We start from the raw sequence: 14,904 nt of genomic DNA, 5'->3' as shown, positions 1-14,904 counted from the left end.
GTGGAGCGTTGTTACTGTAATGGCGTGTACTTTGTCTACATCTGTGTTTTCATAGGTGGTGCTTGTCAAGTGGCATCCACATGGATGCCAGGAACCAAGATTTCCCAGGAGAGCATTGCATTGTAATGAAATGATTACTTCTTAACCTGTGTGTCCTTTTAATGTCGTGGCTTATCAGTGCTGATGTCTTTGTTGGGTACCAGGCTGGGGCAGGGTTATTGGCTGACCGATGCCTGGCTATTAAAAAGACTCTCGGACATATAAAGTCACCTATCTGGTAGGAAGGGAGATGGAACTTGTTCAAAAGGTTTTATTTTGTTGATCATGTAGTCCTGTTGGCTTCATCTTACCATGCCCTCAAGTGCACACTGGGTTAGTTTCAGCAGAGTGCAGAGGGGTTGGGACGAGAGTTGGCCCTTCCAAGTCTGTTGTCATGGTCCACTGCCAAACAACAGATTGCCACTTTATGGTTGTGAGAATCTCAGGGTTGCCTCTGTGAGTGAGGACAACAGGTAGATTGGTCAGCAGTAGTGCATTGCATTGCTTACATCTTCCATGGTGAAGAGTGAGTTAAGACTGAGGAAAGAGCTTTATAGTCACCAGTGGTCATGAGTTTTGCCTCGTGACCAAATGAGCTGCTGGCTTAAATATATGGTTTTTCCTGTGGATGCGTATCAGGGTCTGAAATTAACTGCTGCCAAGTGCCAAATAGGGACAGATTTTCCATTTAGTGAGTAAATCTCTAAAGGCTATCCGCTGAACTGAAGGGAAAACTATGCTGAGAGTTTCTACAGTAGTGTGTTTTCGTGTAATTTTACAGGCGCTCTGCTTCTGTCCTCTGTTGTCTGTCTGTCTGTCTGTGTTGGGGTTTCACACACACAGCAGGGTCAGGACAGGGTCTTCATGTTGCATTCAAGTGCACTTATATGCAAGGTTGTTTGAAATTGGTGTGTTTCTATTTGTTCTCTTATTTTACTCTGTTGAAACACATACGCCTACATCTGTTATTACTGTTCTTACACTATAGCCTTTTAGATAATTAGATGCTAAAGTCATAAGGATATAGGCCTGGGCAATAATATGATAGCAATATGTATCAGCTGTAGGCAGGTAATCAGAAAAAGTTTGATAAAACGATCGATAGTTTCACGTGTATGCATTCCAACCAAAAGTGTCATTGTTTGATGGCCTGAGATTGACACTCAGTAGTCAACTATCTTTCTCCAGAAACCTGATCACGCAAAATAAGAAGAGAAGAAAATGGAGGCAGTGGGCGGGTTCTCGCACACACTTCTTGTAGATCATACGTGATGATTGGGCAGCATTATTTTTCTATAATGAGTTTATACTCATGTTGTTTTTCATGAGACCCTGCATGGTATATCTGTAGATTGCGATGACTGCGATGAATATTGCATACAGCACAAGGGGCAAATGTGAATGGATAAACAAAAAAAATGAATGGCTATCTCTTTCAACAACTCTCTCTCTCTGACCTCCGTTTGCTCCGGTGGATTTCCCAGGAGTAAATGTGTAAATCTGAATCAAGGCAGCGTTAAAAGAAGAGCATGCATGTGACAAATTGTTCCCTGACTTCCTTGTAATCAGTAATTTATGTCTTACATCAGATATTTCATCAAAATGAAGGCGCACACAAATCAAATCCACCACAGGCCTTGATAAGATTATTCCTCTGAAGCACCTACATGTCTGTCAATGGTGATTTCTCTTCTAAAGGGAACAAGACAGAAGGGGCTTGAATTGAAAGTGGTGACTGGCCAAACAGCTTTGTTAACTGTCCATCTCATTACTCATTATTTAGTAAAACGGAGACAGGGCAGAGATGAAGACAAAGGGAGAATGATAGAGATTGAGACAGACTATGTGGTGGCTCATGAGCACATATCAAAGACTGAAAAAAAGTTGAGCAATGGGCATCTGTCTGTGAGCGCCTGCAGTGATTCTGTGTATAACTGAATGATACATAGCTTTAATTTGATAGCACTCTTTATTAAGACCTGAGGGAAAAAAAGAGGAGGCACTTCCAGAAACAGAGTGGGTAGCTGGAGGAGCTCCGCTTTAAACGTGTGCTCTGTGTCCCCTATAATTGAACACTTCATTATGTGCTTGGCTCTCTTCCTCGTCGTATGTGTCTTTGTTTGGTCATTTCTCAGTTTAGAAGGACAAAGAAAAAGTGGCCTGCCAAATCAAGCGCAGATCAATGGGACCAGACCCACTCTGAAAATTACCTACAGCAGGAGGGCGATCCATTTTAAAATATGTCTTCCCCGGAATCTCAGCCATTTTCTCTGCCCATTGCAATCCACTAGGAATTCACACCAATCAGCACCGTAGTTACAGTCGTGTTTGAGAGGGTTTGTTTTAGGGGGGGCTTAACTATAGATTTGCTATCAGAAAATCTCAGAAAAGGGTAGGTATTAGTGTGTATTTCTGCAAAAACAGTCTTTGTGTTTACTGTTTGGTTGAGCAGTGATTTTTATCCCCTGTGAACTTTAAAAAATGTGTAGTTCTTTGGAATAAAAAGAAAATATACAGATTACCAACCCACAACCACAAGGGACAGAACAATGTGTTATCTGTTTCTCCAGAATCAATTTTGGACCCGTCTAACAATTGTGATGATTTATGGATTCTTATACTCCAAACTTCTTCCGGGTGTTGGAGCTTTTCACCTTGTTCCTAATATTGTTAACAATCAGCCTTGTGAAGGAACATCATTTAAGGATCAATCTTGTTATTTTATTAATCTGTATCATTCAGATGAAGATTGATTTCAAATTGGTAAATCAATTTTTAAAACCCAAGACTCAACCATTAATAATCATTCTCAAGAATCACTGACTGCATCTTCAAATGGTGTGTTTAACAACAGCAAGCAGCAAATTCTGTAGAGTATGCCTTTAAAGTCAACATACTCCAAATGCTCTAAACAAAGCAGGTGAAGCAGGCACAGCTTTTTACTTTATGCTTGAGAAGGATTTTGGAAACCAATTGCCGCTGCTGAAGTTACTACGGTTAAATACTTAATGCATTTGAGTGTTTTTTATCTGCTTTTGTTTAAGTGAGTGAAAATTTAATTGTTCTTATTTAAAGGTTTGTGCTATTGTGTATGCTGTGAGTTTATTATCATCAGTCATAAGCTGAAATAGATTCCTGCATTAATCACACGGACATAAATTGTTTTTCAATAAACTCTTTCTCCTGGCGCCCTTGGGAAGCAGCAAGTAAAGCAATATGTGAATGAGAAACAAGAGCTGTGCAGAGCTGCTGAGCATAATTGGTTGTGAATAACTTGCATGCAGTGGCCGTGGTAATAATGTTCTTATCATCCCTTCCATGTCATTCTGTGTCCCTGCACTGGGTTTTTCCTCTCTCGCTATTAATCAGTGTCGGGATGCAGCGGCACTTGCCATCCTCCTGCAACCTCAGGGAGCTTCGTCATAGATTACATTGATTTGCTGTTCGAGCAGCAGGATGGTCAGGTGTCTGCTGCCGTTGTATCTGTCATCATGGCATTGTCCCCACTTCAAATGAACATGTGTCCAGCCAAGGTGGAGGTTGGAGTTTATCAGGGCCGAGAGGTGAAGAAAGACATTTTCCCTGCTGCTGTGTTTGGCCCAGTTACTGTTGTCTAATACCTTTGCAAATATAAAAGATTTTGTTCCTGTGTTTCTACTTGGCTCGCTCTATTGGATGAATAAGAAATGAACAAATATATGCCAGGTCTAACCGCCAAAATGAAGGCTTTGTGCTACAGTGAGAGTGCTGCTAATCTTAAAGAGATTTGTGTTTGCATTGTTATAAGCCGTAATGTATTCCATATCTTGCATTCTCTGATGTGTCTGAATGAATAGCTCTGTGTTGTATTGATCTGCCTGTTGTTGCAGCCCATTAGTGTGCTTGCTCAGTGGACGTGCAAACACTTCTTGGTTAAAAACAAAAGAGCTCAGCTTATTGAACAGCATCTGACCGTGCCAAAATTAATCCCCGTGCCAACCTAACCGATACAGCGGCAGCAGCTCTGTGATGTGACAGTCAATCAATCCACTCTGTCATATCCTGTCATTCTTCTTTATTTGCACAGCACACATACGCCTGCTGACAGCGTTCAGCCCATCAGATGCTGAATGAGGTTCATGACAGGGATGGATTGCATTGTGAGTGTGGCTTTAGAGTGCCAAAGTGACCTTAAGTTGGCAGAGGAATTCTGGGTAGTTTTAATGAGATCTTGGCGAGAGTGATGGGCAGGTGTGACTGTGGCGACCTTGGGCTGCTTGCCTGGCTGCAATGTTTTGACCGAGACTACCTGGGATACAAAGACACACTGGATGCAGCATGAATGCTAAATACATTTTGGTGAGATTCGATTGTGAGATTGTGGCGCGTAGAGCCAATCTCCAAATTTGTAAACAGGGTAGAAATTATACATTTAACAATTAGTAGAATGTATTTTAACCTACACCGATCAACCAAAACCTTAAAAGGACAGTTGACATTGAACATTGATCATCTCGTTATGATGGAAAATTCTGCCGTGGGCCCTGGCATTCATATGGTTGCATCTTGAAATGCACCTACCATCCAGAACAAGTACAACCTTCATGGCGATGGCACTCCCCAATAACAGTGGTCCACCCAGCAGGGTTATGCTCCCCGCAACATCGCAAAAACTGCTAAGAATTCGTCCAGAACTGTGACAAAAAGCTCAAGGCGTCAACCCGGCATTGAAGTTCCTGAGATCCCAATCAGTTTGTGTATCCTCGGGTTGTGCCAGAACACGTCAGATCCATAGAGGCCCCACACTGGATCGACTTGGCTCTGACCTGTTCGAGGCTAGGACTAAAGTCCTGAGGGTGTCCTTCAGTGTCTGGCACCAAGGCGTTGGTGGTGGTTCCTTGAGTACTGTGGGTTGCGAGTTGAGGCCACCCTCTATAGAACTTGTTTTGACACATACAATGGAGAGTTGATCAAATTGGGACCTGGAGGATTTGAAAGGCCAGGTTAACAGATTGAGCTCTTCATCACATCACTTGGGCCATCCCTGAGCAGTATTTGGTGTTTTGGTTTGAGAATGTCCAGCTCGGGGAGTGCCAGTGCCGTGATGGGTGTACTAAGTGTTTGGATGGGTATTACATGTCATCCATGTGAATGCCAGGACCCAAGGTTCCATAGCAGAACATTTAATTTGGATGAGATGATCGATGTTATTCACTTCACCAGTAGTCTGATTTACTGGATGTAGGCTCTTGGTATAAATCCCGTCCTTGGGTGCATATTTCCTCCTTCCCTCTGTTATCTGCATGTACTGTTGTCAAGCTCCCCATCACTTCGAGAAACAACAGCAATCTCCAAGCTAGCAACCTATACCCTGAAATTGGAAAGTTACTCTTATATTTCTGCTTATCTGTGTAAATTAAAATATGTTCTAATAAAGGTTAATATACAAATTCCTCTGTGTTTATAAAGTGGGAGAATGGCTCAGTGTGCCACATGTTCTGACTAAATTGTTGGTAAATCCTTCTGAAAGTTTTAATACCCACATTCAAGGTGGTTCCACTGAAACAGTACAAAGCTGATGATACATACTGAAGACGTCTTTGAAATGTCCTTATTTTGTCTGTTTGTTTGTTTTTTACTGCTCAAAGCATAAAACATCGAGTGAAATGCTTTATAATCAGAAGCCTTCAAAAAGAAAACATTTGCAGACATAAAAACATCGACAAAATAAGATGAGACGAAAAGATATCTTATCAGGTTCCAGTATTTTCTGTCTCAGTCTGATTGGTTCTCTCCCTCTCTTTCCAACTGCAGATGGGCCAAGGCCGACCCAGAAAGAAATAATTTCTCTGCGGGCGTTCATGCTTCTCTTCCTCAAGCAACTCATCCTGAAGGTATGTCCCACCTGTCTTCATGCCTCGCAGCCCCGCACACGGCTTGATTTTGAGCTGTGGCGAGGAAATATGGAGATTGTCAATTTTCCCTGTGTTATCCTTTAAAACATTCTGCCCGTCTGCGCCTTGATAAATTCGAGAACGCCAGCTTGGAAGAAAACCAGTTGTGCTGAAACTAATTTAACGTATTCATTAGTCAGTCAAGCAAAAATTAAGAAGTGACAGTTTTGATAATTATTTAATCAGCTAAGTAATTTATCAGGCAAAAATAGCAAACGTTTGATGGTTCCAGATTTTTAAATGAGACAAATTGATGATTTTCTTTGCTTCAATTAATTGTAATTGCCTCCCTCTGGGTTTGCTGACTGCTATCAGGCAAAGTTAGACCTAAGGCACTACTTTTGGTTCTGCAAATGTATGAAAGGTATTCGTTGGAATTTAGTTTTTTACTGACTTAATGCGGTGAATTATTTAAAATATAAATGATACACTCATCAATAACAAAAGTATTAGGGTGCCTGAATACAGGGTACACATTTGGTTTGTTTCTTTTGAGTCGGTGTATTGTTGCCTGCATCCCAGCATGCTGTATCTCTGCAGATAATTACCCTGCCGCGTTCTGTAACAGGTTTTGCGGGGCATGTCAGAAATAAGAGGATTTTTAACACTGGGCAGAAAACAGGCTTGGCAAACAAGGAAAACAAGACTTATCAGGCTGTTCAATCTGTTTTGTTGTAGAAACCTAAATTCGTGTGCATCGCTTGCACACTCAATCCAAGCACAACAATAAAAATTGACACAATGCAGGCCAAAACACACAGTTGTTCGTCCCACAGCAATTCCTAGTACCTTTTTTTCAGCTCTATCAAATTGAAAAACCCTGTGATGCTTTTTGTCAGAATATAGAGCGAACATACTGTACATTTGTAATGCAGTGACCCTTCTGTAAATATTTGTCTAGTGCCTCATTTAATTGTTTATCTGTCTCATTCCAGGACCGTGGTGTGAAGGAGGATGAGTTGCAGAGCATCTTGAACTATTTGTTAACAATGCATGAGGTACATGAGTCTATCTCTGCTCCAAGTGAATTCACTCAGTGTTTTAGTGTGCCACTTTGCTGCGCTGAGCCACAAGGTCACATTCATCTTCTGAGTTGCTGTTCCAGGAGAAGTTTATTTTTTCCAGCATTTAAAATGCCCAGCAAGAGGAATGAATCATTTCAATTTGCAGTGGCCAGCGACTGCCCCTGTTCTGCTGTTAGGTGGACCAGGGGCTCAGCAGGGGCTTTTGCAGTTGCAAGGCACATACATCTTTGCTGCAGCTGCAGTTAGACTTAGCCAAGAACAAAGACTGTATTCTCTCTCTACACCTGCTTCCTTCTATGTTTTTTATCTCTCATCATCCGTCTCTCCTGGTTTGTGTCTGCAGGATGAGAATCTGCATGATGTGCTGCAGCTGGTGGTAGCCCTCATGTCTGAGCATCCAGCTTCCATGATCCCCGCTTTCGACCAGAGAAATGGAATACGGTAAGCCCCTCAGGGGGAGACGCAGTCCCTTTGCTGCTCGGGCACAAAATGAAGAGGTGATTCCACGAAATAAACCTAAGCACCTGACACGCTCATGCTGTTGCTGTATGCATGACTAGCTCATACGTTCGCTGAAGAGATATGCATGGAAAAGTAACAATATTAACGCATTGATTTCTCAATATGACGCGGATGATCGAACTTACCCCGTGTGATCCCATAAAATATAAATGCACACAGTGAAGCACTACATGTGGGTTCTAAGGAATTGGTTGTGGAAGGGCCGCTGCTTTCATTAGGACATTCATTTAATGCTAATGTAAATTCTCCCTGAAGGAAAGTGGTTGTCAGCTAACCAGTGCGGGGCCTTTTCATCAACAGGGCTATACTTTATTCTGTCAAGACAGTGTGCTGTTGCCAGCTTTTGCTGCTTGTGTCTATTCCAGGGTAATCTACAAGCTCATGGCCTCTAAGAGTGAAAGCATTCGAGTACAATCCCTCAAAGTCCTCGGGTACTTCCTCAAGCATTTGGGCCACAAGTAAGTAACTGAATCCAATAACTATGTAGTGGATTGTAATTACACACATAAGTGTTTTTGTAATGAATAGTCGAAAGATTAATGAATCGCCGCATGTCTGTGTCTAATTCTGTTAGCTCCTTTGTGTTGTTTTGCCAGTTTAAGCTTTTCCATGTCCGTGCACTGTCCAGGTTGACAACGAAACTGAAGATTCAGTAAATCAGGCTTAACATTCAGTGATATGATTCATCTGTACCTGCCACTCCTTTGACAAAGTGTAGGATTAGCTGAGCCAAAAAAATTGTTCAATGGATGGCAGATTTGTAAATTAGGGTGCACTTCTTTGTAGAACACCTGAATTCCTGGCATAGTGCCTTGAAACCATTACTTCACCTAAGAGAAAGGTGGAAGAGGTCCAAGTTGGGCGAAATAAATTATGAACTACCTGTTAGGATGTCAGCGTATCCTCTCCATGCTGCACATTACTGAGAAGAGAGGGAGTGAGAGGATGGTGGGGAGCCTATGAGTCAGAATGCGAGATCCAGGGAAAGGATTGTGCTGCTCTCACAGTGGCGGGGGCACCAGGTGTTGTTGTGTTACTGGTGCCTGAAGAATGGAGGGAAAGTGCAGCCATAAACGTATGCTAGACTGCCCCAGGCGCAGGTGAAAGGCCTTTATCCTCAGGGGACATGAGGGCTTCATGAAAGCCTGCCTTTCACCCCTCACTCTAATAGCTTTCATACATTTTAAAGAACCATCCAAGTTCACTATGAGCTTGAGTGCACCTCATAAATAATTAACCATGTTTGTTCTGTGCTCTGGCCATCTTATTGCTTTGATAATTGTATTTGTCATTTGTATTTATGCAGTGATGTTAGATGCTAGTTGAGTCTGGGTTGGTAAAACAAAGAATCAGCATCATGTGGTCTCCAGATTTGCGGTGCTAGTGAACACTCTTTGCAGACCAAAACAAGCATGAAAAGCGGTGGGTGTATGAGATAATCATGGCTCCGAACTTCTGTCTTTTGCAGTTACTGAGCCCCTTTTTCATAAACTTGAAAATAAAACATGCTGAAAACTGCATGACGTCAATTTGAAGTGTTAGAATTAAAGCGCGTGATTACCTTGTCTCTCAGCAACAGCAGCGTTGCCAAATCTCTTCTCTCTGAATGACATACATCCAATTTTCATATTTTAAACAGCATGGCTTCATTTGAACGCCGTCTCAAACTTAACACATAAAAGTGTGTTTACAGCTCTAGTCGAGTGCTACTGCATGTGTGAAAAGAGTAATATAAAGCTTTTTGTGGCTCCATAGGAAGCTGCATGTTATCCGATAGTGGCAGTGGGTATATTGCATTGTGGGTAAAGGAAGAAAAAGACGTGGAATAAAACGGTGATATCTCTGGATCTGCTGTATCAATGTTTTTAAACTGTCCATAATGAGTCCAACGGTGTTCCAGGAGTGCAATGATGGACGAGTGGACTGCTTTTCAAATTCTGGTTCCTGCATTACCAATCAGATTTGTTATTGCTCTCAAGCCACAAAAGGCTTTGTACCTCCCTCTTCACATATGCAGTAGTAGTCCCCAAGACCTGTAAACACACTTCAAAATCACTGGAGTTAATCTTTAACTGATAATTTGATCTATAAGCAGGATTAATGAGAGCGACTTTGTTTCGACCTCTCTTCCCACTTTGCCTCGTTCTTTGAGGAGCCCTGCTGAAGTTCCACCTGAGCTTGCTACGCATCATCAGTCCGCCTTTTCACCCAAATTTCCATATTTATAGTTGTGACAAATGCTACTCTTCTCCTAAGTGTCCAATACGGCAGCCTCTACAAAATACAATAAAATAAATGTCAGCTTACAAAGAAGACCCAAGTCATCTTGTGGCTGTGGCAGCACCTTTGGCTTAGCATTGTGACAGCAGCCCTTATGCTGTTTGCAGAAGTAGTTTGTCACTGTTGAACCCATTCACCTGCGCTACGCCTGTGTCGTATCTTGGAGCCATTCCTAGTGACAGGCTGTCTTCGTTATCCTACACACCTCCAACAAAATTTCACCCAATTTATGACAGCAGGCAGTTCCTGACACTTGTCTCCAGAGCCTGGCTCCCTGTGGGTGAGAGCAGGGAAGCAAGCTGACGGCGCTCACTGATCCTTTCACTGGCTTAGGGAGCTCTAAACAAGGCACTTTACCATTATGTGTGTGCGTCTGTGTTTATCCACAGGAGGAAGGTGGAGATCATGCACACACACAGCCTCTTTACTCTCCTGGGAGAGAGGCTCATGCTGCACACTAACACTGTGACCGTGACCACCTACAACACCCTGTACGAGGTAACGGAGCGCTTTCCCCTCGAACGTCCCAAAAATATTGTTCTCTTCGCACAGAATGTGTGACCGATGTCTTCTCACTGTTTCCAGATTCTGACAGAGCAGGTGTGCACGCAGGTAGTTCACAAACCTCATCCTGAGCCCGACTCCACTGTCAAGATTCAGAACCCAAGTAAGCGTGTAATGTGCTACATTGAGTTTTATTCTTTCCAAAGTGCTCTGTTCTCTGGTGAAATTGACACTGTGTGTATGTGTCTGTGTTTGTGTGCAGTGATTCTCAAGGTGGTAGCCACCTCATTGAAGAACTCCGCCCCCAGCACCGAGCTGATGGAGGTTCGGCGGCTCTTCCTCTCAGACATGATTAAATTGTTCAGCAACAGCCGAGAGAACAGACGGTGAGCGGAACTTAAACCACTGCACTTCTTTAATTATCTCACTGATTAATGTATCAAAGAGAAAGAGAAAAAAGGCACACTGTTCCTCCTCCCGCTCATATTGGTGCTGAATCATCCAAAGACACGCACATGTTCTCTAACGGTTTTTGACAGTTGCTCATTGAAGCTTTTTTTTCTCTTTTTCACTCTCACATCTCGTATCTCCTTCTTACAGTCACATTTTAAAAATATTGCAATTAAATTAGAAGTCTTGGGAAACCGTTGACCTAAATCAACAACAAAATTAGCCTAAAATTAAAAGACAGAGACGCCTTCGTGAAGACAAATTAAAAAAAAAAAAAAAATCCAAACTGGCTTTTCACTTGCTGCCCCTCCATCTTGGCTTAAGTTCCATTTTGTTGTGTTTGATCCTTCTGCCAAATAATATATGAGTGGCCAAATGATCAAAAAAACCTTTTTATAAAATAAATGGCGCCTACATGTTCTTTCGACGCAAGGAAAGGTGAAGCAGAGGGAATGATTGGCTTCACACATAATTTAATTTTGATGGAAAAGCTCAGAGCAGACTGTTGTTGAAAATTAGTCCTTTTACCACCAACATTGATTCCAAACAGGATGAGAGTTTGCTTAAATTACTCAGAGTAACTGTCTGGCTTGCATGTGGTTGATATGATTTGCTGATCATGTTGCAGGTGTCTGCTTCAGTGCTCTGTCTGGCAGGACTGGATGTTTTCTCTCGGCTACATCAACCCTAAAAACTCTGAGGAGCAGAAGATCACTGAGATGGTGTACAACATCTTCCGTATTCTGCTCTACCATGCCATCAAGTATGAGTGGGGGGGTTGGCGAGTGTGGGTGGACACACTCTCCATAGCCCACTCCAAGGTGAGTACTGTACTGTACAACAAAGAGGAAACACTGACATCTGCTGTTGAGGCAGACATTTGAACTGTTTTGTCTTTTACAGTTATTTGCATCACAAATATATGGCTAACATGGTCTATAATGTGTCTTTATTTTACAGGTGACGTATGAGGCTCATAAAGAGTACTTGGCTAAGATGTATGAAGAGTACCAGCGTCAGGAGGAGGAGAACATTAAGAAAGGGAAGAAGGGCTTCGTCAGCACAATCTCTGGTCTGTCTGCTCAGGCCACTGGCATCAAGGGCACCGTGGAGATCAGAGAAATGGATGATAACTCCCAGACACCCGAGAGTGAGAAGGACTTTGAGAGCGCAGATTCACGTAACCTCCTCGCTGAAGGCAAAGGGCCAGAAGAGGGTCTGAGAGTAACAGAGGGTACGGTAGCCGGCGTCAGGGTCGAAGTTCACGACCTTTTGGTAGACATCAAGGCTGAAAAGGTGGAGGCTACAGAGGTTAAGTTGGAGGATATAGAATCTGAAACTTTGGGAGTATCTGTGAATGGGGCACTGGTGGAGGTGGATTCTCTGCTGGATAATGTTTATTGTGCTGCCGTGGAAAAGCTCAACAGCAACGTCAACAGCGTGTTGTTGCCAAAGGCCAGCATGGATGACCAGAATGCACCTCCGCTCATTACTCTCGATGATGACAAGGACACGATCCCTAACAGCAATAACTTTCTGTTTGGCAAGGTGGCAGCCAGCATGGAAGACAAGCTGCTGCCTGATCTGAGTCCAGCTGAGCCTCTGGTCCTGCCCAGTCCAGAGCCTCCTTTCCACACCAGTGCCAGTGATGAACTGAGCCTCCTCGCTCATATGACAGGCAGCTCCGAGCTTGGCTCCTTACCCAGCATCCTGGAGAAGGATGAGTTTGAGCTACAGGCAGCTTTGGAGGGCATCAGCTCTGTGGCTGGTACCGATGCTGAGGCCTCCTCCAAAAGCCCAGAGGTCACTGAGAACACAGCTGCAGCAGCATCTGAAGGGGACGCCTCGACTGTTAAGACCGGCAGTGCAGCAGATGCAACGAGCAACAACTCTGAAACAGAGAGATCAGACGAGAGCAAAGACAAGGAGAAGAAGATTCAGACAACAGCAACAACACAGGTTGGTGTAAAGCTAAATCATCATCAGTGTTGTAAAGAAAAGTACACAAAAGTCATACTTGTTAAGTTGATATTGTGTTAAAATATTACTTTGGTAAAAGTGAAAGTCAACCATACGAATAGCACTTGAGTAAAAGGCTTCAAGCAAATGCTATTGGATCTACTTTAAGAGGCCCTATGTAGTAATTTGTCACTTTACTATTGGCCACATGTGAGCAGACGTGACACTGTGACTCGGTCGCCTACATAAGTCTCTGGATGATTTGTTTAAGTTGTTTAATGCTGCTGCACTGTGGATTTCTTTGTGTCGGGTCAGATTTTCCCTCAACAATTCAAAGGATGTGACTTTATGCATGTTCTCGAGTGCCTCGTCTCAGTGCCTCTCTCCACTCCACCAACAGAGAGCAACAGTGACTAATGTTAGTTTTTGTTAGCAGGCTCCATTTTTCTAAACTAACCACTGGCTTCCAGCACAACACAGAAGTTCCACAGAGACCATTTAAGATTCAAAAACAATTTTCTGACATTAAATGTACCTAGGTATCAAAAGTACAAGAAAAAAATGATTATGAATATACTTTCATGCATGTATATACATACTAGTGTTGTCACAGTACTGGAACTTCTAACTCTAATACAATACCTTCACAGATATGATATCATGTTTGAGACCACAGGGGAAAAATTAGACATTGTGGGCAAAACATTCTTGATTATATATGAACGACAGGCTCTAAGTTAATTGACTTCTCTCAGATCATTAGTCAGTGGAAGGAGACGGGCCTATGTGCACACTGCGGTGATGCGTGTGTCAACTCACTGCCCAGCTAGTAAGCACAGCTGGAATGGGTGTGTTGATACTGCAGGAAATTATAATGATAACTGTTTCAAACATTCAGAATCAACATTTTTTTTTATTTGCCTCCAAAATGGTTGCGATACAAATGTACTTATTAACATTCCATCACAGATCATAATTTTTATACATGTGTTTTTTCATGAAACAAATAGTAGAGGTTCTTTGACCTCTCTAGATTCCAAATAACGATTGGGTTTAGCCTGAGGGAAATATATCGTTTGAGTGTGGAAACACAGCAGCCTCAGGGCCACAGAATAGAAGTAAGGAGGGAGACTGTTTTCCTTCGTCAGGACGTGTTGGCCTTTGGTGCACAGTCCTATATTAACACACCCATAGGGATTGTTCCCTTTGCCCATCTCTGGTTGTAATGGGGACAGAATGGCCTGGTGCACATCAGGCATCATCCCAGTGAGACTCAGGAAAGTGGGCTGCTGGAATAGATGAATGAGCCAACGGAAAGGCAGAAATAGACAAGGCATTATCCTGCAACGGTCACCTGGGATTTGTTCATTGCTCCCCTCCTCTCATGTGAGCTGTGCTCTTTCTCAGAGGTCAGGCTCTTTTGCCTAGACTAGGTCACTGATGGAGGGCCAGTGGGAGGCAGAGTGTATTTTTAAACCTCTCTCCGTTGTTGCATAATTGCTCATGTTCAATTCATCGCTGCTGCTTTTTTAACAGGCATTTTTGGCAGGACCTTGCTGACTCATTCGTCTTATGTTTAGAGGTTGCATTGAGCTTGGTGCGTTTTTTTTTTGTTTTTTTTCTGTACCTGCAGGCGGGAAGAGGCTATTACAGGACTCACTTTAATCTAGCGATTCATCATTCTTAGTGAATAGTATGACAGTAGCATTATGACTCATTAAGGCTGCGCTATCGATCTCAACAGAAGAATTAGACTAGTGTGTAGACAGTCTGTCTGTGACTGTATGACTCTGTTTAACACTGATTTATTGATCTCCTATCAGAGTCTACATGGCCGCCTTGCCTCTCAGATGGAGAGGGACATACGTGTGGATTTGGGCTTCAGGGGGATGCCCATGACGGAGGAACAGCGGCGTCAGTTCAGCCCCGGCCCACGCACCACCATGTTCCGCATCCCAGAGTTCAAATGGTCAGCCATGCACCAGAGACTGCTCACTGACCTGCTGTTTGCACTGGAGAGTGACGTCCATGTCTGGAGGAGGTGTGTGAAGTGGTTTATGTGCACTTGAGAGAGAGAAGGGGGTGAGCACGGTGTAGTGATACTTAGACTCACCCTCTGATACGTGTAGTGTGTGCTATTTTGAGACATTTATCAAATCTGTTTTTTATACACATCCTATACATATCTCAAT

At 43.0% G+C, this 14,904-nt stretch overlaps 1 protein-coding gene across 3 annotated transcripts in view; it reads left to right on the top strand.

The window, feature by feature from the left end:
- LOC115574613 (neurobeachin-like) overlaps positions 1 to 14,904 on the top strand; it is a 228,094-nt gene that overhangs the window by 86,295 nt on the left and 126,895 nt on the right. For all 3 annotated transcript variants that reach the window (XM_030406282.1, XM_030406278.1, XM_030406270.1), the window contains exons 14-23: positions 5,833 to 5,912; positions 6,908 to 6,970; positions 7,341 to 7,438; positions 7,885 to 7,977; positions 10,189 to 10,297; positions 10,385 to 10,466; positions 10,566 to 10,689; positions 11,382 to 11,574; positions 11,714 to 12,712; positions 14,536 to 14,753. In XM_030406282.1, coding sequence (XP_030262142.1) covers positions 5,833 to 5,912; positions 6,908 to 6,970; positions 7,341 to 7,438; positions 7,885 to 7,977; positions 10,189 to 10,297; positions 10,385 to 10,466; positions 10,566 to 10,689; positions 11,382 to 11,574; positions 11,714 to 12,712; positions 14,536 to 14,753 — 2,059 coding nt within the window. The remainder of the gene's footprint in view (positions 1 to 5,832; positions 5,913 to 6,907; positions 6,971 to 7,340; positions 7,439 to 7,884; positions 7,978 to 10,188; positions 10,298 to 10,384; positions 10,467 to 10,565; positions 10,690 to 11,381; positions 11,575 to 11,713; positions 12,713 to 14,535; positions 14,754 to 14,904) is intronic.

This window comes from Sparus aurata, chromosome 2 (genome assembly GCF_900880675.1).
Source record: "Sparus aurata chromosome 2, fSpaAur1.1, whole genome shotgun sequence".
Classification (NCBI taxonomy): Eukaryota; Metazoa; Chordata; class Actinopteri; order Spariformes; family Sparidae; genus Sparus; species Sparus aurata.
The sequence above is the reverse complement of the archived record's forward strand: the minus strand, read 5'-3'. Positions and strand labels throughout refer to the sequence as shown.